Raw genomic sequence first — 27,506 nt, 5'->3', positions numbered from 1 at the left:
TGTCCCCGCCGGCCGGGGCGGCCGTGAGGTGAGCGCCCACCTCCGCCATCGCACCGCCGCGCCCGCCCCGCCGCCGGGGGGAGCCGCCGCGCCGCGCCCCACACGGGCACCGCTCCGCCCCGCCCACCCGGAAGAGCGAGCGGTCTGCGCTCCGCCCTCTCTATGGTGGGGGGGCGCGGCCGCTCTGGGCGTGGGAGGGTTTGATCTCGCTGCTCGCGAGTCCGCCCGGCCCCGCCGCTTCCGGTTCCGCCACCGCCCCCGCAGCGGTGAGTCCGGTCCGTGAGTGGGGCCGGGAACTGGGATGGACTGGGACGGACTGGGATGGACTGGAAGGGGGCCGGGAGGGGCACTGGGAGGGGCACTGAGAGGGGGACTGGGATACGGTGGGGAGAGGCACTGGGGGGGGGCGCTGGGAGGGGATCCTGGGAGGAGGCGAAGAGCACTGGTAGGATACTGGGATAGGATGGGGAGGAGCACTGGTGGAGTATTGGGGGGATGCGGGGAGGGGATACTGGGAGAGGGGACGGGGAGAGGGCTGGGAGGGGCACTGGGAGGAGCAGCAGGGTCGCTGGGAGGGGATACTGGGGGAGGTGAGGGGCACTGGTGAGGCCCCAGTGGGGTGCTGGGAGGGGCACTGGGAGGAAGTGAGGGCACTGGTGGGGTGGTGGGAGGGCGGACTGGGATAGGGTGGGGAGGGGCACTGGTGGAGTCTTGGGAGGGTCTGGGAGGAGATACTGGGAGGAGGTGAGAGACACTGATGAGGTACTGGGAGGGGAGACTGGGACAGGGTGGGAAGGGGCACTGGGGGACGCTGGCAGGTGATACTGGGTGGAGGTGAGGGGCACTGGTGGAGCATTGGGAGGAGCTGGGAGGGGGGACTGGAACAGGACGTGGAGGTTGCTGGTGAGGCACTGGGAGGGGCACTGTTGATGTACTGGGAGATGATGGGGGGGTCACTGGGAGGAATGGGCAGGTGGGTGCAGAGGTACTGGGAGGAGGCACAGGGCTGGGGTGGTGGGTGGGCGGGTGCTGGGGGATGGTGGGACTGGGGAAGGGAAGTCAGGTGGGAATGAACACAGCAAGCTACTGGGACACTGGTGAGGCCAGGCAGGGAGGAGGGCTGGAGTGCTGAGAGGGACTGGGCAGGCACTGCTGGGGCTGGGAATGCTGGGGAGGGAAGCTGGGATTGGTGGGGAATGATCCTGCGACTGTGGAATTCTGGGGAGAGCCATGGAACGCTGCCGAGAGGGAAGGGCTGGTGAACAGGGGCTTGGGGGGGTACTGGGGTACCAGAGGGGAGTGTGGAGGGGGTGCTGTGAGTCCTGCTGGAGGTGTGGGGGTGGCAGCAGAGCTGGGAGGGGGGTTCCAAGGAGTTGGGAGGTGACAGGAGGCAGAGGGCGTTTGAGAGTGGAGGGGGGAGCACCACGAATTCCCTGCCCCAGCACAAGCTGCAGGTTTCTGGAGCCTCAGCACTGCTCTGCCATCTATGTTCCATTGTCCTGTTTATTTTCCTGGTGTTCCAGTGGCTCTGGGCCACTCTTGGGCTGTCATGTGGCTCCTTGAGAGGCTTTTCAGGGGAAATGGGTGGCACCACTTAACACTAGAGTTAAACCAGGGATCACTGTAGAGATTTGGGGGTGCAAGAGTGGATTGTTTCAATGCCAGGGAGCTTGGATCTATCCCAAAGCCTTAAACCTGCCTCCTCCCTGTGTGGAATGAGTGGTGGGAGCTGATCAGGCTGTTGTTGGAGCCACATGTGGGGTAAAGCAGGTGTTGGTCAGACACAGGACCCAGTTTTTTGTGTAGTTTTGGGCTGAGGAGGTTTATCTTACTGGCTGTGATGGTTCCTTAGTCCTTTCACTTAATCATGGTTTTGGTTCAATCTGCATTTAAATGTCAATAAGTAGCAGTAAGAACTGCTGGACCTTTCTGGAGCAATTCCTGTATTTAATGTCTTCTTGTTTGCTGGGGTTGGATCAGGAGCCTTTTGCTGTCAGCTTTGAACACCTCTTACCTGTTTCCACCTTAGTAAGGGCTGGACACAAACAATAGTAAGGAGGGGGTAACCTGCTGTGGATTTTCTTCTAAAAATACAAGGTTGTTCATGATGCTGTCATAATTTATCTTGGCTCCCTGCAGTTTAGATTTGTGTCCAGGAAGCTGGCATTTTCTGGAGGGATACAAACAGCAGTGTTTTAAATATCTGGGCTGTTTTGCTTTCATTTGCTGCAAACCATGCTGAGGTTGTTAGTGATGAGATAATGCTCAGTGCTGCTGGCAAGCTGTCTGTGTGCAAAGCAAGCCCTGACATACATGAAGCAAAAATGTGTGTGCTCAGGAGAAAAAGGCTTTATCCTGTGGTGCACTTGGAATAGGGTGGTTTGGTTGTTGACCTAAGTCAGTTCTCATTTACAGCCTGTCAAAGCAGGTTGTAAAGACATGGGCTGTGCTTGGCCCTGTCTGAGTGTTTCTAGGATTCTTCATGTTCCCGAGTATGTGATCTGAAGGGAGGAAAACCAGCAAAATGTCCTGCTTTAGGGATTTAATGATCATCCCTGAAATTCAGCGAGGTCCCTCCCTCTGTGTGTGGGGCTTTATGCAACTGGGATGATGTTTATGGTGGTTTGGGTTTTTTTCTCCTCGATTTGCTCTCTAATCTGCTGCTCTGGCCCCAGTTAAAGCTGTATTAGAGTAGCTCAGCTGGGAGATATGACCCTGGCAGACAAATCCACATATAATGCAAACAAAGAACATCGAGGCCACGTTCAATGCCTTTTGCATGGCACTGTGCCAAGTACTCTCATAGAGAAAAACATTTAAGTCATCTTTTAAGCTGGGCTCAAACCCGAAGGACTGTGCCACAGTAACATTGCAGCTGAACACAGGGTCTGGTTTTAATTACAGACCAGTCCTCACAGCAGCCTCTGCTTTCAGGGGGGGCTGTGATATTTTTGCTGGAAAAATTTGCAGTGCTGTGGCTCGTGTGGCTTTCCCAACCCAGCCTCTGTTTTGGAAGGAGGTTAAACCTCCTCTGCAGGAGGAACGTGCTGCCTCCAGGCATAGTTTGCTTTCCAGCTTGGAGCAGGAAGGGAGAGAAATCAAACCCAAACGCAGCAATTCTGCCTAATTATGATGTGGCAGTAACCACAGGGCAAGCAGGAGCTCCAGGGAAGTGGGAAGAGCAACAGGTTCCTCATCCTGTTGTTTGGCAGTTGGGCAAGGTGATCCCAGCAATGCCATGTGGGGCACAGAGAAGGAGGTGGGAATTGGGGAATTACCCCGGAGCTGCTGCTGGGAATTCAACTGCCAAGGTGTTAAACTGCTCCGGGTGGATGGGGGCAAAGGAATGGTCATGGTGTTGGGGTTGGTTAAGGGATGAGGAAGGAAAGTGTTAAGGAACACCCAGCTGGTTGCACTGCTGGGCAGAGTCTTGGAGTTCAGAGCTGTGCTGGTCCTTTTGTTGCTGAGCCAGCAAGACCTGCAGGGTTTAAAGGCAAGACAGGCAGCATTTAGGGAACAGATGACTTAGTGCTTTGCTAGCAGCGTTTAAGGTCATGGAAGGATGTGTAAGAAAAGGAGAATTGGGGGAAAAAAATAGAAAAAGGAGGTAAGGGATGGAAAAAAGCCTTTTTTGAGGTGGTTTTAGGGTCATATTTCCTAGTGCTGATACAGACTGTTTCATCAAGAGCAGTCAAACTGCCCACTCCTCTGCTTGTTTTTCAGCCAGTACTTGAAAATTCTTTGAGTCATGTTTGTCACAGAGCTGGCATTTATCAGAATAAAATGATGGATATCCACATACATCTGGGCAATCTCTGTATTCTAAGGCATTAATAATTTAGTGGAGCAAGAGAAGTGCTGGTGAGACCATTCTGCTGGCTCTGCTGAGCACTTTGCTGGCCCGACAGCATTTTTTGGTCCTGCCCACAAAACAAGCAGTGCAGCACTGAAATAATAAGCTTGTGTGTGTGTCTCAGAGGTGGGGTGTTGGATCTTGACAGAGAAAGATTTCGATTTCAAGCTTGAGGGAACTGAAAAGTAATGGCTGTTCTTTTTAAAAAAAAATAAAGAAAACAAACCCACAACTGCTTTGCATCTTCTGGGAACAAAAGGAGGGAAAGAAACGAAAGGCCTGGGGGTGGGTGTTGCAAGTGGGGTTAATTGTGCCTTCCATGAAGATGCAGCACAGGGAAGTATCGTTAGGGGGAGATGACAGTTTCTTTTGTCTGAAACGTGGAGTTCTCCCTGCCAGGCGAGATACTAAATGTGCTTTTTCTTGGAAAATGGAATAGCATACCCAGGAAAGGCAGAGCTGCAGAACACACCAGGATCTGCTGATTGTAAGGAGTTAAAAAACCCCTTTTCCCTTCTGAGACTGGGAATTTGGAAAGCTTTCCCAGCCCATCCGCCACAGGCTGTTGTATTTTCACCAGCACTGTTCATCTGAGCCCTTTAAATCCCTGGGTTTGCCAGGAAATTCCAGCAGCAGGTGCAGGATGAAGATTGGGAAACTTGTGCCTGTGGATGTAGAGCGTTTGCTTCTTCCCTCACCCTCAGCAACCATCCTCCCTGCGAGTTCCTGCCTCCCAAACTGGGTGTTGCCATCTCACAGCTCTGGGAGCTGACTTGTTCTTTTTTTATTATTGTCATTCTCAGGTGTTTTAAGGACCTGGAACCATGACGGACTCCAAATACTTCACGACCAATAAAAAAGGTTGGTGTTCAGCTGGTGCAGTGGATTGGAGGTGGTGGGTGGCTATTTTTACACAGGTTTTTTTAACTGCATGCAGAAGGACTTGTGCTTTTCTGGTAGCTCTGTCCCTGTTTCTCTTCTTAATCATCCAGGGAGAAACTTCCAAAGTAGGTCACATGGTGACAAAAGACAAAACTGTTGTACGGTTTTATGAGGCACAAAACGACCCAAATTGCTGCTTTTTTAAGGATCAGAGAGCAAAATATTGGGGTTTGAGTGCAGATCTGGTCAGAGACAAAGTTTTAGCTACGGGCTAACAAGTTCCAGACTGAGGATGGTTGTTCTTTTGGGCATCACAGGATTAAATTGATTGAGAGGCATTTAATATTTTGGGTATAAGGGTACTCTACATCAAGTAAAGATAACGGGTTTTCCTACTGCCATTCCCTCCAAAGCTGCACTGCTCTGTTTGACTTTCCTGTGACTTTACTGCAGGTGTGGTGGTCACCTCACCTCAGGACAAACTTCTGCCCTTAAAAATGGGAAGTCTGGAAAACATCTTTGAGGACACTTTATCCATTCAGATGCTCCAGAGCTGGGCTTGTTCTGCTGAGACTGTCCCAGACAAATTTTATTTTCTAACCTGTTCTTAAACAAAACACTGTCTCTGAGTGCAGTTTGAGCCTGATGTCACTCATCCTTCTCCAGTAGATATGGAGAATGGTTTGCATTAACCTCTGCTTTTTAAAATGTCTGGGTGCTTCTGGGGAAGAATGCTTGCCAGGGAAAAACCTACACTGCTGATCTATTTATGTTTCATTAAGCTTCAGAATGAGCTCATAAATAAAGCTAATGCAGTCGACATCTTTCGAAGGCACAACTGTCTGTAAATTCAGTCCTAAAGGCAGGTTTTTCTGGGGTAGCTGCAGGAAGTCAGCCTGCATGGTCTGGGCTCTGGTGAGCTCTGCTGCTGGCTCAGCTCTGCTCCAGGGCATGAGCTCTGGGTGAGTAATGCCAGTGTCTCTCCCTCAGGCAGGAGGGATGACAAGTGGTCCCTCCACTGCATCCTGCAGAACAGCCACTGCTCTTCCTTTCTGAAGTGCCTGGTAGCCCTTTGTGTCAGGCTCTTCAGCAATTACTGCTGCTGCTCTGGCAGAGTGGCATTGGTGTGTAGGAATTGAAAGCTGGGGCTGGAATGTATTTTTTCAGAAATATTTTGATATTTGTAATGTGTCCTCAGCCTGTGGCTTCCACTGGGAATACAGTTGGCTGTCCTTCCTGGGGAAAGCTGTCTGTCAGCTGGGAGCATTATCTTTCTCATAGCACTTGCTCTGTCTGGAACAGGCCTGATAAACAGTCTTTTGCACATGTTGCTTTATTTTATAAACTTGTTTTGCCAATTTGGTGACCCAGCCTGAACTGACTTTCCATGCAGTAATCTCAGGAAGAATTAGTGTTGTGGAAAAGGCTGCTTTGGCAACCTTGGAATCCAGACAAGCTGTGTTACATGCAGCTTTTGTTAGGAGTAGCTCTGTCTTTCTAGCTTGAAAAGAATTTATTCCACTGGACTAAATAGATGCTTTCCTGTTTCAGCCACAGCATGTGGGCTCCACTCCAGTTTTCCCAGGAAGCAGGCAATGATGAGCAAAAAAAGTTAAAAAGTCTGGGCAAAATTCCTGGCTTAGTTTTTTTTTTTTCTTGCAGGCACGAATCTGGCATCTCCAAATAACTTTTCATCCTGGTTACATAATAGTTGCCTCTGAGAAACAGATGCCCCAGGGATGTGATTTGGTGTTCTGGAAGTGGGAGAGCTGCAACATGCACGTTCTTGTTAACAGCTTTTCCCTCAGCAAGGTGTAGCCCCTATCATTCCCTGGAGTGTTGCAGCTTTGCTTCTTATGTTGTCCATAAGGTCTGACAGGTTCCTCGTGCTGCTGCACCAGTTTTATGGGGAAAACAGGCTGGGGAAGTAAAAATTCACTCTTGAACTATCCCTATAGTGAGACCCTTTTCTTCTCCCAAGAGGCTCAATTTGTTTTGTCTTCTACCAGGAGAGATTTTTGAACTGAAGGCTGAACTCAATAATGAAAAGAAAGAGAAGAGGAAAGAAGCTGTAAAGAAGGTTATTGCAGCCATGACTGTGGGGAAGGATGTCAGGTAAAAGCAACTTGTATCTCTTGGCAGCTCTGGTTGTCCTGGGACTCAGTCAGGTATAGTGATACACATGTCCATGGAACAGCTCTGAGTTTGGCATCTTGGTGAGGCTGGATGTGTCCTTGCCTGTGCTGTGCCTGTCACAGATTTCTCCAGCTCCTTCCTGTTACTGAGAGCAAAACAAACAACTGTTTTCCCTGCTGGTTTAGCCCAGTGCCAATAGCCCTTTTTGTTTAAACCCATCCAGAATTCAACCAATTTGTATGTTGACTTTAGGTGATGTTTTCTCCCTGCTTGCTATCCTGGGTTTCACTGTTACAAAGGTAATTCCACTTGTTTTTCTCAGCCTTACTTGCCGTAGCATAGATTTGAGCTACGTTTTAAAACGAGCGATTTTTAAATTGAACCTGTGTCTCAAAGGGCACCAGCATTTACCTTCTGCAGCACTATCCCCAGCACACTCTTCTGTCTTTGAGACAACCAGAAAAACCTGCTCGAGTGAATGCTTTCTCCCTCCAGCTTCTCCTGTTACTGGAGCCTACCAGAAAGTCCCAGCAGTCCTGGATTCGTGGCAGCAGCGTGGTCTGTTGCCACGGAAATCAGGATAAGGTTGCAAATTTAGCATCGTGATTTCATCGTAGAATGAAGGAACATGTAAACTGGAAGGGAAAAAAACTTGTTTTTTTTTTTGCCAACAGCACTTACCCTTCACCTTTAGATCCCTACAGCTTTACCTGGGAGCTGCAGAGATCCTTGTGTAACATCCTTGTGTTCTTCTGCAGTGCTGTTTACAGATTGCTGCTTGACATTTGAGTGAAACCCAGCTTGTCAGTGTTTAAGCTCCTAGAATTCACTAGTCTGAAATCTGGCAGGTTCTTTGTAAGTGTCCTGCGTGACCAAAACATTTTTAAGCAACGTTTTTTTTCTCTTGTGGGTTCACCCCCAGGCCTGGCACGGTAGAATTTTCTTGTTTGGTGAACTCCCCATTTAAAACACATTTAGGAAATTGCATTAGTTTTCACCTCTTCCAGAACTGACCTATGTTAGAGCCCTAGAAGAGATTAAACGATTATAATAAAAGCCATTGCAAACTGTTTTGGGAAGGAAGGTGACCTTTTGTTGGACAGCAGGGTGCTTAAAGTGGAACTCCAGTTTTTCTGGCTTCCTTGATATTGTTACTATCCCTTTTGCCTACTGTGAATTCTTGCTTTTTCTCTTGTGTATGGGAGTGTTGATGTGCTGGAGGGCTGGAAGGCTGTGCAGAGGGATCTGGACAGGTTGGATGGATGGGCTGAGGCCATCCCATGGAACACTCCAGGCTTGGGGCAGAGCAGCTGGAAAGCTGGAAAAGTACCTGGACCTGCTGGTTGACAGTGGCTGAGCATGAGCCCAAGGTGTGCCCAGGTAGCCAAGAAGGCCAATGGCACTTGGCCTGTAACAAAAATAGTGTGGCCAGGCAGGACCAGGATCGTTCCCTGTGCTGGGCACTGGTGAGGCACCTCGAATTCTGTGTCCAGTCTCATGACAAGAAAGACATTGAGGGGCTGGAGCGTGTCCAGGGATGAGCAACAGGGCTGGGGAAGGGTCTGGAGCACCAGGAGCAGCTGAGGAAGCTGAGGGGCTCAGCCTGGAGAAAAGGAGGGTCAGGGGAGACCTTCTTGCTCTCTTCAGCTCCCTGACAGGAGGTTGTGGCGAGACGGGGTCAGTCTGTTCTCCCAGGTAACAAGTGATAGGACAAGAGGAAACAGCCTCAAGTTGTGCCAGGAAGGTTTATATTGCATTTTAATAACCTTCCCTGGGCAGTGGTGAGTCACCATCCCTGGAAGAGATTTAAAAATCATGTAGATTTGGCACCTGGGGACACGGTTTAGTGGTGGGTTTGGCAGTGCTGGGTTAACAGCTGAACTTAAAGGTCTTTCCTAACCTAAGCAATTGTGTGATTGTATTTTTGCTTATTCCTGTGTTGTCTATCCAGCTCACTCTTTCCTGATGTTGTGAACTGCATGCAGACTGACAACCTGGAGCTGAAGAAGCTGGTCTACCTGTACCTGATGAACTATGCCAAAAGTCAGCCAGACATGGCCATCATGGCTGTCAACAGCTTTGTGAAGGTAACCTGCTCCCAGGGCTCACCAGAAAATGGCCCAGCCCAGTAGCTGCCAGCACATCTCCTTTGCCCATTAGCCTTTGGGAGCTGTTTATCTCTGCTTTTGGTCTCAGCCTCTGGGCTGGGCTGGTGCTGAGTCCCAGTAGTTCTGGCTCCTTTCCCTCACTTGCTGCTGTTACTGCAGAGATGACTTAAGCACCCCTGTAAGTGGCTCTGGGGGAGCCTGCTCCAGGGAAAGCTGCTTTTATTGTTTTCCCAACTTCTGGTGTTGGCTAACAGATATCTGCTTCCTTTTTGAATCTTCCAGCTGTGTGGAAAACCTTTATCTGTAGTGAAACCAAAAGACAGTTCAGTGCAAAAATAACAGCCTGATTGCTGTGTTGCCTTTAGTTCTGTCATCAAGTTGCCACTCCTTATCAAGAAAATGTTATTTCACGTTGTGCAAGATGAAACCCAGTGCTTAGAAGAAGTTTGAAACTCCTTGTAGAGTATTATAAAATCTGAGATACTGGGGAATGGCATTGAGTTCCAATTTTGTGTCATGGTTCTTGAGGCAGAAAGAGGAGAGAGCAGGCTGAGAGCAGGTCAGTTCTCCTCAGAGAAGGGTGTCCCTGTCTTCCTGTCTAGACAGAACATTGGTGTCTGTTTTTATGTAATTCTGTTAGAATGGGCTCAAACAAAATTATATTTTCCATCTTCATGCTTAATGATATTTTCCATCTTCATGCTTTTCCCTGCAAGGAAATGTCTGGTGTCCCTTTTGGCAAGTTGAGGGACAAGTGTTTGTAAAGAGCAAGTGTTGACACTGGTCTGCACTAACTCAGCACTTCACACCCAGTAGACACTTCAAGGTGTGGAATGCACTGGTAAGAGGTGTCACTTCTCTTGTAATGCTTTAAAAGTGTTTTATCGGCTGTAGGAAATTTAAACAGCGAAAGGTAAATGGACCTTATGCTTTTGTAGGTTGTTCTGCAGCCATCCTTTTATAGGCTGGTTTTAGGGGAGCTCAGAGATGTGGATGGTTTGGAGGTATGGAAAATTCTGTAGTCTTGAAGTATGAAGTGCTGTGTTCCTGTCTGCTTTTGCTTTTTCCTCTTCAGAAAAGCACCTCTAGACCAGCCTTTGCTTAGTGCTTCATATGTTACAAACTTAAGGGATGCACAGGCCTTGATGGCTGTTGCATTGTGTTTAGCTGTTGACTTTTCCCATTATATCTCTTGCTTCTTTAAGCCAGTAAGGCTGGAAGTCAGTGTATTTTTTTGTCTGAGGGTTGCCTGTGATTTTGGGTGGTGAGAGCTGCCTCTCTGGCTTAGCTGTAGCTGCTGGATCATGTTGAAAGAAGCTTTTCCTGGGAGAACAAAGGGACACCAAGATCACAATTTTACGAGCTATCACAGCCTGAAAACATCTCGAGATAGCATAAAATGTTTCTGTGAACCAGCCAGTGCCACCTTTTAACCCCGATCTGAAATAATTGCCTGGTTTTTAGCGTGTCATCAGAGAGAACGCTTCTTGAGCAAGAACAGCCTGACTCTGGCTGCAGGGAAGGCATCAGTGGGTGGTGGTGCAGATTTGTTTACTGGGTATTCTGTCCCCCTTGCAGGACTGTGAGGACCCAAACCCTCTGATCCGTGCCCTGGCCGTGCGCACCATGGGGTGCATCAGGGTGGATAAAATCACGGAGTACCTGTGTGAGCCCCTCCGCAAGTGTCTGAAGGATGAGGACCCCTATGTCAGGAAGACTGCAGCTGTCTGTGTGGCAAAGCTGCACGACATCAATGCCCAGATGGTGGAGGACCAAGGATTTCTGGATTCCCTGCGTGACCTGATTGCAGACTCCAATCCCATGGTAACGTATTTCCAGCGCTCTGCTCGAGTGTCTAATGGGCAGATGATCAGAAATGTGAAGGGTCTTTAATTGCAACTGCTGCACTGTGATGAATGGGTTGGTCAGAGAGCAGTTGTTGCCTCAGAAAACAGGAAATACCTTCTGTTGTTAGATCTGTTTGGGCTTTTGCCTGTTTTGCCTGTCTTGAGTGCTGCAGCAAAAGTGTAACTTCCTGGTCAGGTGAGTCAGAGCAGCAAGAAATATTTGATGCTGCTTCCTCAGTGACAGCTTGTAGTAACTGCTTTCCTGCAGGCTTTGGCTCTTCTTGGAATAAGAGGTTGGATGAATTCATTCACTAATGCAGATAAATCCACTGGCTTGTAATGAGTGGAGAAAATCAATGCTAATGTTTTTAATAAAGTTAAATGAGTCGTCAGAGCAGAGGTGGAGATCAGGACCAAGAATTTCACAGGAGTAAATTACCTACTAAATCAGCATTTAATCATGGTTGATGAAGGGTCCATTTCCAAGCCAGGCATGTTCTGCTATTATTTTGTAACTAAAAGGTGGTGGCCAATGGATTGAACTGTCCCACTGCATAATCCTTTCATTCAATATTGTTTGCTGTTACCTACTGGAATCCAGTGAGCATATCCATATATATCATCCTAACTGCAGCTCAGTGTAACTCAGACTTTAAGGACCACTACTTTTTTAGCTCTTTTAGAGCACAGATCTGATTTGACTCTGCTTAAAGACATAATTGCACATTATTAGGGCTTGTCTGACAGCTCTTTCCATGGTGCATGTAAAGCAAATTGCTTTTGTAGTTATCTTGGGCAGGTTAGATAAACCAAGTGCAGGTGGTGAGGTGCCATCCCCTTTAGGAGGAGAGTGAAGGCTGCTGATTGCTCTTTGTAAGACTTTCTAGAGACAGTAAAAGTAGAGATGTCTGACTTTCACAGGCACCAGTCTGAGCAGAGATGTCTGTCAGGAGACACACCTATTGCCTCTGATATCCAGCTCTTTTACAAGCTGTTCTTTTTATCTGCCTCCCTGATTTTTTTTCTCGTGCCAGGTTTCTGTATGAATATTGATGACTCCTTGAAGATGCTCTCTCTGTCGAGGCAACTTTGAGTCACACAGAGGAACACCTGCTGGGTTAATTCCGTGTGGGAGAGTGTGTGCCTTGCAGCCTCTGAAAGAACTTCCTTGGGTTCCTTTAGTTCCACTTAAATGCTGGCCCTGGCATTCACCAGCTCACAGGCAGCAATGGAATGTGCTCTTGTCAGGGATAGAACTTCCTCTTCTCCTAGCCTGGGTTCCAGCTCTGATTTTCTTCTGGTCACAGCCACATGGATGTGGTACTTCAGGAGAATTAATAAGGGGTTTTTTTCCCTTTCTGCTTGTTGATCTCAGTGGAACTCACAGGTTTGGTAAATGGACCCTTGGCTGACAGGAGAGCACCGATATGCTTTTAACTTAAATACTGACTTAATGAAGAAAAGAGGAGAAACACCAAAGGGCAGCACATGCTCCATTTGCTAAATAAACCTCCAAAAGTAGCACTGGGAGTCCCAATAAACCATCAGTACGACTAATGAGCTCCTTGGTGGTAATGAGGGTGGGCTGAGGCAGCAGAACCTTTGCAGCTGCTGGAGCTGTGCAGGATCCCAGTACCTGCCTCGTGTTGCACTCACCTTGCTCTTCCCAAAACTGAGGATTCACAGCAGGACAAAGCAGTTTGGAGGAGTGATAGTGATGGAGAGGCCTGTGGTGTGTGGCTTTGAGAGGATCATGTAGCTGGTGTTCTGTGTACTGGTTTCCCAGGTTTCACTGTGGATGGAGCATTGTATTTTTGATTCCTGAGGGTGCATGGGGAGAGATTTTTATCAAAGGTTTGAGGCTCTTATAGCTGCTGATTTAATACAATATTTAATCTGGTTACAAAGTAGAAAAAGACATTTCTTCTAGTTAAGTTTATTCCTTTGGTCCCCTTTGAAATTCATGCCTTTGTGGCATAGTGATTTTGTCAAAAGTACAGGAACTATCCAGCTCCAATTAGGGTTCATCTTCCCAGTCAAACCATCCATCTCATTGCTGCTTTCTCCATGTGAAACTCCAGTGGGGTTCCAGATGACCAGGGGTTGTGTTTGCCAGATAAATTATATTTGTGTGCGAGTTGATATTTGCTAAGCTGTTTTTCCTTGATCAGATGGAATGCAGCCCTGCCTGGGAGCTCTTTTTAAGTAAAATCTGTGTATCAGTATTGGCTATCAAAAGAAAGATGGCTGGAAAAATGGTACTGAGGGATCAATCCTTATGGCCTTTTCCTCTGTAAATGGTGCATCTCAATCATTGGAACCTGTTATCTAAGCTCATTCATATTTATATTATAAATGTTTCTCCTTTTTCGATGGCTTGTGGAAATGGGCAGCATTAGACACTTAATGAAGCAGAATTTTTTAGATGGGAAGTCCACACTTGTTCTCTCTTCTGAGAAATGAGGATGTTGAGCAGGAGCTAAAAAGGGCTGCAGTTGAAAAATAGTCTCCAAGAAGGGTTTTATTATGGTTTTGTAATTGGTTGCCTCTAGGACATGAGCAAGCACTAAGCATTCTAGCTGGGTGCTTGGTAAAGTAACATCTCCATCTGTGGCTTGCTAATTGCCTTATAATTATGCAGAGATCAGGGTGCATATTTCTGTTGGCTCAGATCACCTTCGTCCTAACGATGTCTGACTAAGTTGGGAGGTGACCTTGTCAGAAACATTTTGTTGTTTTGGGGGGTTTTTTCTATGTTTTTTTGACTACTGGCATGACTGTGTTAATAAGGTAACAGACTGGGGATGTTCAGGGCACTGAAGTCCTGTGGAGGTGCTGCAGGTCCACAGGCAAGGTGTTTGCCCCTTTTATCTGGGCTTTTTGTTGTCAGGATGTGGCCTTTGTTCACATTCAGTGATCTTCTGAGCAGCTGCAGTGTTGCACCCTTCCAGGTGAGCTGGCTGTAGTTGAGATTAAAGGCCTGACACCTCAGTCTGGTAGTTCACTAGCTATTTCTGAAAAAATCTCTGTATAGCTTTGCAGCTTCTGCTGGGTGAATTAATTTAAACCTCTAATTGCATCTATAGTGATGTGGGTATGTATGGCAAGGTACCAGCTGGGCTGATGAACTTGTGACATGTCAGCAGTTCCTGGACATGTATTGCCTTGTGCAGGCACTGGGCCAATAACCCCTGCAAGGGCACAGTTCAGTTGCACTGCAGCAGTTTGATTGTGGCAGGAGTCTCTAATCTGGTTTTACAGATGGGGCTGAAGTGCTCGTGGCTGCCCTTTGTCACCTGGGATCCTGCCAAAGAGGATCCTTCCCTAGAGGGAGCCCTCACTCCTTCCCAGGGCTGTCTTAAGGCAAACCCTTCTCTTTTGCTCTTCATTTCCTTGCAAGAAAAGCAAAAGCAGGTCTGGAGGAATATGTAATGCTGGGGCCTGGCTGCTTTGGGCTGCTGGACCTGCTCAGTCCTCAGTGCCTGTCTCACTGGTGACTTGGGCATAGTGCGACTCAGAAGCCACTGAATGGCTTCCACAATCCAGTACTCCAACCAAAATGCAATTCCAAAATGACATCCCAGGGTTTTTGTGTACTCCAGGTCGCTGCAGAACACTGTTCACACCCAGCAGCAGCAGCAGATAATAGATGGGTGAGAGAGGTAGGTTTGTTACACACCTACTGATGACCAGAGACTCTCTGAAGTCTTGGAAACCCCTTTTTTTTTTTTCTTTTTCCTGATTCTGTCTTGTTCTGGCATTTTTGAATGAGACCCAGTGACTGTTTGTGGTTGGAAGTGCTGAGCCCAGGTGAGGGAGAGCAAACCACGAGATGGCAGCAGCTTAAAGCAGAACCAAAGCTGAATGCCCTTAGACACCTCATTTTGTAACTAGTTCCCTCCTGGCTTTTATCCCAGCACTTGGTTTTCTTCAAGAATGTAAATATTAGCAGACAAACATAAGAAGAAATCCATCTTAAACCTTACTGGTCTTCTAATATTTGCATGGAACAACCTTTCTGTCCAAATATTTTCAATCCTTGACCTTCCAAGGTAACTCTTAACCCATGGAATAGTTTTCTTATATCAGTCTGTCTGTTATCCACCTGGCTTAAGTTGATGTCACCTTCTCCCTTTTATTTTCTAGGTGCTGTTCAGTGTTTAACTCCTTCCTGTAGCATTTCTTCTTCCTCACATTCTGCTTTGTCACTGTGGTGTGCTGGATCAGGGCTTTTTCAGGTGTGGCTGTTCTGCTCCTGTGTTCTTGTTGGCTGTACAGATGTAGCACTGCTGTGCTGTCCAACAGAATGTCTTGTTTTACACCGTCTACACATCACAGTTTATTGGGAGAACCATTGTTGTGAATCAACATGGAGTAAACTGAGATCACATAAGTAAATGCACCAAGTGTATGGAGATCATTAAACTCTGTTGTGCCGGGGATGATTTTTGCCTTTAGCATTAACCACTCTAGGAAGGGAATCTATTGAGATCTGACATCTAGGGGGTGGTGAGGTGCACCGAGGTCCCTCTAGCAGTTTTGAGTTCCTACAGCTCACAGATGAGACTAAAAACCTGTTGATAGAGATCCCAGTGCTCTCTTGTCCGTCCTGCAAGTGATGGGGGTTCCCTCTCTGCCAGAACTTCACAGTGTGTGTGGGGGGGCTTTCTGGATGACCCTGTGGAGGAAGAATGTCTTCTTTTTGTTCCTTTTCCTCCCAGCTGGCAAGCTGTATGTCTTTGTGAGGTGGCGTCCTGAGGAATAAGCCAGTTTAGGAACAGAAGCAGCTTTTGTCTCCTGGGCTGTCCTCCTCTGAGTACTCTGCAGGAATTTTAATCCCTCTCTATGTAATAAGTCTGGGGAGACTGGTGATCCTCTGAGTCCCAAAAGGGGTCTGTGGGAGGCAGTCAGGGATGTGGGAATTCTCTCATACAACAGGGAATGGAACACCACCTTCTCCACGGGCACAGGAGAGCACTTGTCCCTCATGGGGACTCTCACAGCCGTGTGTTTTCCCTGTGCAGCTGATGATTTATGAAGTGGGAGGAGTGAACCACCACTGCTGGGTGAGTTCATGATTCCTGCTAATGAAGGTTGAAAGGACTTGAAAATTCACATCCCAGTATGGAGCTGAATATTGCTGTGACTGTGGGTTCTCTCATCAGCCTGGGGCTGCTCCAGGGTACTCTGTCTGTCCCTCTGGATAAAAAATGTCCCTCCACTTTTCAGCGTGGGTGTTGCAGATGCAGGCTGGATCTTGGAGTCCCCCAGCCATGTCTCTATTGGCCCTGTGTGTGGTTTGGGGTTTTTAATCTGTTTGTGCTGCAAGTGGAGATAATATTTCCTTCAGGGAGACACTTGATGGCATTTGTAGGCGGAATTTCTTTTACCCATTGATGGATATGTTGCAGTGAATGAGCCCATTGCTTAGGGCTGTTGAAAAGTGGTGGCAACACTTTGGAGCTCTTTAATGGATGTTTCTGCTGTTTACACCAGGCTGCTCAGGAGGGAGAGCAACACTTTTTGCAGAGTAAGCAGCCAGCCAGCAGCAGCAAATTGGGAAGGAAATAGGGAGAGGTTATGGAGGAGCCTGTATAAACAGTGGCTACATTAATGTGTGTAGTGAGTGCTTGAGAGTGGGAGACTGCCAGGGGAGAGCAGGAACTTGAACTGGGGGAGAAGGGAGAGCTGATGTCTGTAGTTGGTGGCACAACTTCTGGTTACCCACTCTGACCCTGCTTGCTCTGCTGATGAAACCCAGTTTTGGCTCTGGAATGAGCTCCTGCAACAGCTTCTCCAGAGGAAGGCTGGAATCTGACTTACCAAGTAGCTCTTTTTTTTTCTCCAGGTTGTCATCCTGAACAGGTCTGAGGGAATTTCCAGCCTTTATGTGGGACTTGATTCTTTGCTTTTTTGTTTTTGGTAGGCTTGTGGATGAGGGATTTGGATCTTGAGCATCTTCCATCTAAGCTGTGCTTTTCCCTGTGTTTTCAGTACTAGCAGAGATGCAACGAGTTTATATGATAAAGCATGAATTTCCACGGCTCCACAGAGTCTGTCTTCCCAGACCCCTCATTTATAAAGCTTAATTGACAAATCCATCCATCAGAGACCTGTCTCCTTCCAATTACAGCCACCAGTATATGCCTAATTTCCAAAGCATTTGTCTTGCCAAATAGATCACTCCAGGATCTCTCACATCAATCAGGGTGCTGGGAATTTTGTTGACATGTGTCTACATGTTACATTTTCAATCGGAACAGGCATTTCTAGCTATTGACAAGCACCATTCGTCAGAAAACGCTGTGGCTGTGATGTTTTGTAACTCTGCACCCCCCTTTTCAGGGCTCTGTGAGGGTTTTTTAGCTAGTGCTTTTCTCCTCGGTTGCAGCTTGGATTGTTTGCCACTGGATGGTGCCAGCGAGAACCTCTGCAAGGGAAATTGCAAAGGGCCTTACACAAAAAAAAAAAAAAAACAACAAAACAAACAAAAAAAAAGGCGAAAGAAGCCTTCCTGGTGTGTGATAGGTGCCTGATCCAGGCTGGGATCAACCAGGGTGTTTCCTGGAAGAGGAGTAGGGAGTTGCAGACCCTCTGTGTCTTCCTATAGACTTTAGTTTCCAGTACTGGGGGCTCAGCTGTGCCAAGGAGAAACCCTTCGAGATGGAGCCATCCCTGAACAGCTTCTTGCCCACCTACCACAAGAGTTTCAGCAGCTGGGGGAAGCATGTTTTCCTGTCTTACAGCTAACACATCTTGATTTTACAGGGATGTGAGAGCAGAAGTGGTGTTCTAGTCTGCCACAAAGTGCCATTTTTCTGCAGGGAAGTGCAAAAACCAGTCAGGGCAAGCACGCCGTGGGAAGGATAGCACTTAACTTCCCTTTGGTTGCCACCTCCATAAAAATTCATCCCACTTGCAAAGAGCAAGCCAGGAGGTCTTCCCCACCCAGGCAGTTTTTGGGATGTGATCAGAAACTGAGGATTTGTTAGGCTCTATAAATTATATTACATGAATTACCAGTGTGAGGTTCCTAAAGGCTCCCTGACTTGCCTGATTGAGCCATTTTATAGTCATAGAATCCCCAAATGGTTTGGGTTGGAAGGGACCTTAAAGTTCATCCAGTCCCAGCCATTGTCATGAGCAGGGACACCTTCCACTAGCCCAGGTTGCTCCAAGCCCCATCCAGCCTGGCCTGGGACACTTCCAGGAATGGGGCAGCCCAGCTTCTCTGGACAGGCTGTGCCAGGACCTCACCACCCTCACAGGGAAGAATTTCCTCTGTAAATTTAATTATAAAATTACTTTTAAAAAGTAATTTTAATTGTTCGTGGGCCGTTTCTAGGGAAGCAACGTAAAGGAGGCTTGTAGATAAAAGACATAATATGAACAGAAGTAGGAGTCATATAATCTGGAAAGAGCCTGTCTGTGTTAGTACTCCTTAGGGAGCTTTTGGGCACACAGCATGGTGTGTGTGGCCTGGTAAAATACCCACCCTGAATATCCTATCTGGGAGTCTGTGCTTTATGACACGCGAGCTCAGAGTGCTCTTCAAAATGTCAGCACCTCTCCATTCCCAAAAGCATCATGTGGTGCCTGGCTCCCTGGAGGATGGGAGCCTCCAGCTGTGTGGGGAATGCTGCCTTTCCTCAGCATCTCTTCAGAGCCCCTTAATTTTTCCTCCTCTTCTTCGTTTTCCTCGTCGTTTTAATGGCATGGTGAGCCAGAGGTTCCTGTTTCAAGCAGCAGAACATTGTATTTCATTAACTCCATTACACACTTGGTTTAATTTCCAATTAGCCTGGGATGGGAGGAAAATAATCTGATTGCTCCGACCGGTTGGCGTTCTGGATGTGCCGAGCTTCCCTCTGTCCCCCCCACCCCCTGCAAAGCTTTTCCTGTGTGGGTTGACAGGCAGACACTCAGGTTTTCACCCACCCCCTTTCCTCCTTGTTAATGTATTTTATACCATTTGCTCTGAGCTGAAGGTTTTGAGCTGCCAGAAGGAATAACTGGCAAATCAGTGTTCCTACCTCTGCAGCTTTCCGTGAGGTCGGATCTGGTCTCTCCGGCTGCGGAGGGAGTTCTGTCTGTAGGTGGATTTAAAAACGTTGGGTTCTTGTGAAAGCTGTAATGTAGTTCTAAGTGCAGGGTTGGGGGGTTTTTTGGGGGTCTTTTTTTTTGTTTGTTTTTATTTTAATAAGAGTCTGTGAGATTTAGCTATCCTCATCCCAATGAGGCTTCTCCAAGAGTCCAAATTTATTGGGAAATTCCAGCCAAAAGCAGGTTTATTGTCATGGGGCTCATCTGTGCTCCAAAGGGATGTTGCTGTGGCTGCATTTGAATAACGCTGAAATGTAGCCAGGGTGAACTGATTTACATCAGCAAGCCAGGGACCTGTTATTATTAATAATTATGATTAATTCTTCCATCTCCTTTGCATTTTTATTTTTCAGGTGATTTTTAGGTGGGTCCTCATTGGTTAGTAGCTCTTAGCTTAAAGGTGGTATCCTTAATTGTGAGTCAAGTGAGGCATTTTGCTGTGGAGTTAACTTAGAAGTTTAAGCTCTTAAAAGCTTTTCCTGTTCATTAGTTGTTTGGGCTCACATATCTGTGGCTACGGGGGCGACCACATTATTTTTGAGGACTAAAGGTTATGATAAATGTTAGTTTCTTGTCCTTTTAGTTTCCTCCTTCTAATCTGTGGATTAATTATACAACTCCTGGTTGGTTTCTCATCAAAATCAACTTGGTGCATGTTTTGAAAAGCAGAGAATACTCAGTTTTCTAAAAAAACTTGGCTTTTTTTTTCGTCAGCCTGTGAAACTTGTCCAGTTCCATGGAGCACTTTGTCCTGTACCACGTGTAAAGCTTCAGCTTTACTTTTTTGTGTCCCCCCAGCAAGTCCATCATTGCTGTTTATTTTCAAGGGAAAATAACCAACTTGCATCGAGTTACCACTTTGTACCTTGCTCTTGCTGTTCAGTGCAGTTGGACTTCACCACCTCGTGTTGCTGTGTTAAGGAAGAAGCATCAGCTGAGTTGAAGGCTTAAGACTCAGCTTTGATGCTGTAGATTTTCTTTGGCCAAAACATCTTTCTAAATATTTCTATTGACACTTCCACGACTGCCAAAGTATGCAGTAGATTGTTAGGTGATATAACAGTGGAATTGGTGTGAATGGTTCTTGATGGACTCCTTTCCATACCTGAGTGGGAGCTGTTAGAGGGCAGTGCTTCAGTCTTTGTTGACCTGCCCTCTCCCTTGGTGAGAGCTGTTGGCAGCGTGGTTGTTGTGGGCTGGAATGGAACCATGCAGTGCCAGCTTGTGTTGCTCTGTGTTCCTGCCTCCCAGGGAAGCCCAGTGGCAGTGCCAAGGAAGAGGTGAGCGCGTGTGCTTGAACCAGTGTTTGTGTTGGACGGGGTCCTGAAATCTGTTTTCATTTCAGCTGTGCTGTGGCTGTGCAAAAAGCCTTGGAGATGCTAATTATTTTTGTTGGCATACCATAACCTATCAGTATGTTCGGTGCAAATCGCCAGGGAGTCCTTTTTTTTTTAATCAATGTTGCTTAAAGTTTGAAGACATTCCCCAACCCTTCTCTTATCCCATTTTGCTTCCTTTATCTTCTCGTCACTGAGTTGACAGCAGCTCTGTTTTGCTGAGGTAGGAGGCGAGGACCAGCTCTAATTGTGGACTATGGATTGCAGATCCCAGCTCCTCTGGCAGAGCTGAGCTGCCACCAGATGTTGCACAGCCCCTTCCAGTCCTTCTTTTATAACCCCCAAGGACATGACAGCCCGTGCTCCAAAGTGCCTCTTGCCATCTGACACTCGCTCTCATGGATGCTTTTAATGGAAATCTGAGTGTGGATTGCCATGTGATGCCCCATCCTCAGCTTTGATTTGGACACTTGCAGTTATGCTGACATGTTAATTCCTAAAAAAAAAAAAAAGCCCAGAAGGATCCTAAGGGCAAGACCTCATTCACAGCTCCAGGTTGGAGCTGCTGTGCACCAGGCCCATGGGAACAGCATTTCTGTGCATCCTTTGCCCCTGGAAAACACAGGGATAGCCTGCATGGAGTCTTCAGGGAAAGGAACATAAACACAGCTGCCTTGACTTGTACTTGCCCCAGGGTTTAGGATATCCTAGAAGTGTTCAAACACATCTGGATATGGCACTTTGGGGACATAGTTTAGTGGTGGGCTTGGCAGTGCTGGGTTAACAGTTGAATTCAATGATCTTGGAGGTCTTCTCCAACATTAACAGTTCTATGATTCTGTATTAATTACTAATTTATCAATTACTGCAACAAAAGTAGTGCCTGGCAGTGTGAGTGCATTTGCCAGAGCTCAGCCTTGTTCCTTAGTATGACTGACAGGTCCATTTCTGCAGTGCTTTGGCTCTGAAAATTTTTTTTGTTACTTCAAAATTATTTTCCATAGTAGTTTCATTTTACAGGTAGTTTTTCATAAGGATTCTGAACTTTTTAAGTTGCTTATATGACTTGTCTTCACTTGTGAACTTCCAAAATGCAGTGAAATTAATACAGTCTTTTCCTTCACTTTTATGCTGTGTCACATTAATTCAGAAATTAGGCAAATTAAATAATAAGAAGAATAAGCAGCATATCTTAATAAATTACTAATTAAAACAGAACAAGAAGACAGCAGTTCTGATTACTAATGATTTGGGTGACAGAAGGCTCATTCAGCTAATGAAATTCATAAAATCTTGGATCAAAATCCTATCTCTGACCTCTAGGTGTGAAATGCAAAACAATCATCATTACTGTGCTTGTACAATGACTTTGGAATATATTGGTTTAATGACAAGCAGTGATGGGAACAAGGCAGAGAAACTTCTGGTCATGCTGTTCTTGTTTTCATTGTACTGCATCAAAAGCATCTTTAGTCATCCAAACAGTCAGATGATTTTAGATAAGATGTTTCTTTGCCTTAATCCCATAGAAAATAACGCTATGAATCTTCATTTGAGCAGGTATTTACTGTGAGTTGGGCTGGACATGATGTACATTGTAAAATGTCCTGAAAATGCCTTTTTATAGGGTACTTCAGTTTTGTGTGTCAAACTCAGCATAAATCCCTCTTCTAGTTAGTTAAACAAATAAGACTTTAGTCTCATCTGCAAATTGTCTATTTTTGTCTCTATATTCTGCAACTCTTCTATTTTAGAAATCTTCACATGGAGTCTGTTAGAATAACTGTTGAATTTGAATATGGAACTAAGAATCAGAAATTTGTGCTGCACTCCCACTTCTCGTTCTTGCCCAGCTGGACCCTGAACCTCCTCTGTGATCCTTTAATCTGTGCTTAGAAAAGAAAAGACCTTATATAGTCCTAAATGTAGCAGGAATATTTTCAGGGGTGAGTTGTGCTGGGGGGCCTTGCTTTAACGTGACTCTGTAAAGCAAATGGACGCTATGGAGACTGCTTGGAATTGAAATGTGTTATTAAAAATTTAGCAGGAGTTGTCCATTTTAGGGAAATGGTGTGTTTGTTTTCAAACTGGGTGACCTGACAGCGCTGCTGCAGAGCTGGAGGCTGCCAAGCACCTGACAGCTCATTTCTGGACATCCTTAAGCCACGTGCCATGGGGCTGCCAAGGGGAAATTAGGCAAGAGGCAGAACATTCCTGAATAAGTAGGGCACTTGGAGGTTTTGAGACCTTGACTGTATCAGCTGAGCATCTCCTGGAACTGGAAGGGAGATGATGCCTGCTTGAAGCAAACCAGGGTGGGGAGATCTGGAGCTGAAGGAAGGCAAGATGTTCTTGTTCCCTGTGGATGCCACCTCTAGCTCCTTCCAGAGCGAAGTCTCTTGTGAAGTCCCAGGTCCCTGTTCCTCCCAGTCAAGCTTTGGGCTCTCCGGGTTGGTTGTGAGGTTGTACTGGGTCCTGGAAGGGTGGGATAACTGACAACACACCTGCTATCAGCTGATAGATCTCCATGTTTGGTGTGTAACCCATGCTCAACCCAAGTCAAGCTCCTGATGTCCTGCTAACAAGGAACTCATCTTGTCTCTTCCCCAGGTGGTGGCAAACGCTGTGGCTGCCCTGTCAGAAATCAGTGAATCTCATCCCAACAGCAACCTGCTGGATTTGAACCCTCAGAACATCAACAAGCTGCTGACAGCTTTAAATGAGTGCACAGAGTGGGGGCAGATCTTCATCCTGGACTGTCTGTCCAACTACAACCCCAAGGATGACCGGGAAGCTCAGAGGTAGGGTGGTTATTCAGGAGCAGGGCACTTGTGGGAGGTGTTGCAGCACTGAACTAACAGGGGTTCTGAGGTCTGTGGCAGCACAAATAGGACTTGATAAAAGAGGTTTAAAAGGGAGGCTGCTTTTGGTAGTTTGGGCTGATGCTGGAAACCTGCCCCTTCCCTCAGCAGAACCACTTTCTCTGTTTATCTGTAGTGTTCCTTTTAACTTTTTTCTATTTAAAAGGCTGGTTCTTGTGGGAACTGGCACTGCTAAGAAGGGATCAGCCCAAGACCAAACCTGTAACAGTGGAAGCACTGTTTGGAGGATTTTCTGATTTACAGCAGAACTTTCATATCTGGTTTTGCTGCTTTGAGAGGCAAAAAGCCTTTATAGGTTTGCAGCTTTCCGAAGTACTAAAGGTCTGAGACCGGAATACTTTTTTCCAACTGAAAACTGGATTGTGATATGAGAGAAGTGAAAGTAAAGGTAAGAAATTATTTTTTCTTATCACTGCAAATTCACCCTTGTGCTTTTACTTTTAGCTGCAGTGACTAAACCTGAATACAAGGGCCTCAGGTTTTAGGTAGTGGAATTTTAATTTGTGCACTTCAAGCCGCCTCCTCATCTGTCTTCAGAATCACAAAAAGTCAGATTGTGTTCCCAAGAGAACAAGGAGCCAGCAAGAGAAATAACTTGGAACAGGAGGATTCTCAGACCATGTATTTTGTGTGGATGATCTGGGGGGGTGCAGAGGGAGGAAGGGTCCCAAGCCCACATGCAAAATCCTGGACAGGCCCTTTCGAATTCAATGGGTTTCTTCACTGACTGGTTTTTTGAGGTACAATAGGTAAACCACTGTTTCTGAAAAGCCTACCAGGAGTCTTGCTGATTTTTTTTTTTTCCCCCACCTCCTTTTCCCTTGTGTTTTGTTTCTGTGCCAGAAACAGCTCCTAATGAGTGCTAGAAACCTGCAGAGATCTCCAGGGTGTGAGGCTGGTATTATCCCAGCTCTGTCAGAGAGGCACCACTAGTCTGAACAGCTGTGAACACGTCCCAGTTCCTCACCTGTAATTCCTCTGAAGAGTGGTTTATCAAACTGCAAGGGCAGGAACTACTTTTACTGCTTTGTGTGGAGTTTCTCTCAGAGTTTGCCTTATTTCAGACAGGAGACTGACAGCACTGGGTTTTATATAAAGTTCTTTCCAGGAAGGCTGGTGTCAGTGCCCTGTGCCTGGAGAAAGTGAGGCTCAGAGAGATGAAGCAGCTTTGACATGCAGGTGACCTTGGGCAGAGGCAGCTGGAGGCTGCCCCAGCTCTGACTTGGACTCCTCTGCTCTTCACTGAGCTTCCCTTCCTGCATGGCTGAAAGCAAATCTTTGAGGGAAAGAAGCTTCAGGAGGCACAGATGGGAATAAGATTGTTCTGGGTTCGCAATATGCAGGAGGGAGTGGGAAGAAACTTGACAGATGCTGTAAGAAAGACCATATGAACCCAAACTTCCTTTCTGCTTGGGATGGATTGTTTAGGATGCTGTTGATTACAGGATCCATTATGGTGGATCTGAGACTTTGGAAGGTATTTAAGTCCTTCTTTCCCTGAGTCTTTAGAGAATCAGAAGTCTTTTTTTGTAGGTAGAAATGGTTGAAATGGCAGCAAACTCCCCAGGCAAGCCAGAAGCATGTATCACCTCTGAATTACTATATGGAGGCTACAGTGTTTTTCCAATAGCTGTTTTGTTAAAGTTATGTTTGTAAGTGACAGACAAGATCACAGAAATAGAGAACACCACCAGGCAAAGGCAGGAAGCACTAATAACTGAGTATGTTTTGGCACTGTAGTGCTGAGAGCTGGAATTTTTCCTGAGCTGAGTGTGGCAGGAGAGAAACTCAAAGCTGTGAGAGAGGTCCTTGTTTGCTTCCTGCTGCGTTCGAGAAAGCAGGACTGCGCCTGTTCTCCGTAACAAAACCAAATCAAAGCAGCATGTGAGAAGGTGTCTTGAGCCATGTGCAATCTCCTAAAATCAGATCTGAAACATCTGACGCCCTGAAACACATGTGAACCCTTTCCTCCTCCTCTGTCCCCAGTATCTGTGAGCGGGTGACCCCCCGGCTGTCTCACGCCAACTCGGCCGTGGTGCTGTCAGCGGTGAAGGTCCTGATGAAGTTCCTGGAGCTTCTTCCCAAGGACTCTGACTATTACAACATGCTGCTGAAGAAACTTGCCCCTCCACTGGTGACCCTGCTGTCTGGAGAGCCCGAAGTCCAGTATGTTGCCCTGAGGAACATCAACTTGATTGTGCAGAAAAGGTAAAGGCTCGGGGGTGTTATTCCAGCATTGTCAAATGGCATCTGGTTATCTCAGACATTTCCACATGCACAGAGTCTCTTTTAATCCAGGATCAGATCCCTTGAGAGACACATTAGACAGTCTTGTGACTCTGGTAGCCTGAATTAATTTTCCTGACAGCATGCTTGTGATACCAGTTTCATACAGCATTTCTTCACCTGCCTCTCTTCACTGCCTTTTTATGAGCACTCAGAACTGCCCTCTATAAATCAGGTGGCAAATAGGAATGAGGGTGTAACTGTGCAGTTCACAGTGACCTGCAGGAACTCAGTGTGTCTGTGCTGTTCTGTTCAGCACAGAACCACCAGGCTGGTGACATCCTGGTGTCCAGTGGGTTAGTTTTTTCATTTGTTTACTCCTGTGTGAACGTGTCAGTGCTGTTGTTCCTTGCTGGAAAGGTGGGATAGCTTGGATAGCACTTTGTGATTGTGTTCAGGGCAAAGTTACTGTGCAATGGCATCTTGCAAGTGAAAGTAGATATTAATTTTTAGGTGAATTCATAGGTTTTTTAAAATTTGGAAACAGTCATCCACTACCTGCCTGTTGGCTCAGCATTTGAAGTGGAGGAAGTAGAGATGTAGCCATGGAAAGACTTGAATTCCGCATTTTGTATTTAAACTATCTTTTTATCCAGCCTTCTTTCTCTAAATTGTTGATTGCTTGCATGTTCTGGACACAAAATCACTGAATCATAGAAGGGTTTGGGTTTGAAGGAACCTCAGAGATCATTTAGTTCCAAACCCCCCTGCAGGGTTTAACCTCCCTGTGGGCAGGGACACTTTCCACTAGACCAGGTTACTCAGAGCCCTGTCCAGCCTGGTCTTGAACACCTCCAGGGATGGGGAGTTCACAACCTCTCTGGGCAGCCTGGGCAAAATGACACCATTCTGTTTCTCAACGAATATTTGGGTAGATTTCTAAAGAAAGGATGCATTTGGTTACCAAAAAAGAGCCCATTCGGGTTTTTAAACAGTCTTGAGTGTGACAGAACGTTATGTTCCCTCCAGGCCTGAAATCCTGAAGCAGGAAATCAAGGTGTTCTTTGTGAAGTACAACGACCCCATCTATGTCAAACTGGAGAAACTGGACATCATGATCCGCCTGGCTTCTCAAGCAAACATTGCCCAGGTCAGCTGAGGGACTTCTTGTGTGTTCTGGGAGGGGGAAACCCTCTCCTGGGCTATGCCTGAGGATGTATGCAGGTACTACTACAGTTGTCTTGGTTTTTAAGCATCACTGTTCCTGGTACAGTGCTCTTTGCAGCTATTTAATGGGAGGTGTTGGAGTTTCCTCCATAATTGAAATGTTAATGGCATGGTATGTCTTGCATCGTGACCGTTAGGTAGATCTTGTTTCACAGATTACAATTCCAGGAGGAGAGCTGATGGTTCCTGTCAAATGAGTCACTGCTGGTGCTGAGGTTGGAATGAGAGGCTTGTTTCAAGTGAGGGGGGTGTGCCTGCAACAGAGGCATTCAGAAAGGCCAAACATTATTGAAGTGTGAATTTCAAGTTAGTAAAATTGTTAAATGCTTGCACAGGCTAAAAAACCCTTTCTTCTGCTTAACTTGCTTCCAGAGTGGAAATAGCATGAAGCTACACTGAATTGAGGCTGCTTTACAGTGTAGATTCTTGTTGTATTTGATTTCTTTGGAGGAAGTGTTCTCGAGTGCATTCCTGGCCACAAGGCCTAACACTAATGCAGAATGATTAATGCCTCTGGTTACTGCTGCTATTGTCCTCTCATAATTGTCACAGAGCAATTTCATGTAATGTGACATTTTTAAGCAGCTCTCTTCAGCTCTGTCCTGATGTTTTTTGGAACAGAGCAAGGTAATTCATGCCCCTTTTGTGCTGGGGACACGGAAAACATTTTAAAAATCAGTTTCCCTGAGAATATATTCAGAATTTTCTCTTTACTCTTGGTAGGCTCCGTCCCAATTTTAATGCATAATGTTCCAATAATGGGCTGTTTGCGGGAAAGGCAGTGGTGTCTGGAGGGCAGAGTCTGGGATCTGCAGACTAATGAATGAATCTCTTCCTGGTTCTGAAAAGAAATAAACCAACACAACTACATCAGGAATATGTGCTGGAATGAGACCTGAGCAGAG

General features: G+C 46.5%; 2 protein-coding genes across 7 annotated transcripts in view; one reads left to right on the top strand and one right to left on the bottom strand.

Moving 5' to 3' along the window:
- Positions 1-49, bottom strand: part of PEX12 (peroxisomal biogenesis factor 12) — a 3,566-nt gene extending 3,517 nt beyond the window's left edge. The window contains exon 1 of the mRNA XM_017828844.1: positions 41-49. Coding sequence (XP_017684333.1) covers positions 41-49 — 9 coding nt within the window. The remainder of the gene's footprint in view (positions 1-40) is intronic.
- Positions 50-195: 146 nt separating this feature from the next.
- The window catches only part of AP2B1 (adaptor related protein complex 2 beta 1 subunit), a 78,937-nt gene continuing 51,626 nt past the window's right edge, over positions 196-27,506 (top strand). For 2 of the 6 annotated variants that reach the window (XM_017828908.1, XM_017828911.1), the window contains exons 1-8: positions 196-266; positions 4,657-4,714; positions 6,745-6,850; positions 8,823-8,958; positions 10,558-10,803; positions 22,877-23,067; positions 25,135-25,356; positions 26,404-26,524. In XM_017828908.1, the coding sequence (XP_017684397.1) occupies positions 4,678-4,714; positions 6,745-6,850; positions 8,823-8,958; positions 10,558-10,803; positions 22,877-23,067; positions 25,135-25,356; positions 26,404-26,524 (1,059 nt within the window). In that variant the 5' untranslated portion in view covers positions 196-266; positions 4,657-4,677. Of the gene's footprint in view, positions 276-1,413; positions 2,052-4,177; positions 4,341-4,656; positions 4,715-6,744; positions 6,851-8,822; positions 8,959-10,557; positions 10,804-18,367; positions 18,545-22,876; positions 23,068-25,134; positions 25,357-26,403; positions 26,525-27,506 lie in introns of those variants that run through there. The other 4 variants (XM_017828907.1, XM_017828910.1, XM_017828909.1 and 1 more) reach the window with 4 other exon arrangements.

This window comes from Lepidothrix coronata, unplaced genomic scaffold, assembly GCF_001604755.1.
Source record: "Lepidothrix coronata isolate B3197 unplaced genomic scaffold, Lepidothrix_coronata-1.0 Scaffold154, whole genome shotgun sequence".
Classification (NCBI taxonomy): domain Eukaryota; kingdom Metazoa; phylum Chordata; class Aves; order Passeriformes; family Pipridae; genus Lepidothrix; species Lepidothrix coronata.
Note: the sequence above shows the minus strand (reverse complement) of the source record. Positions and strands in the feature narration are given on the sequence as shown.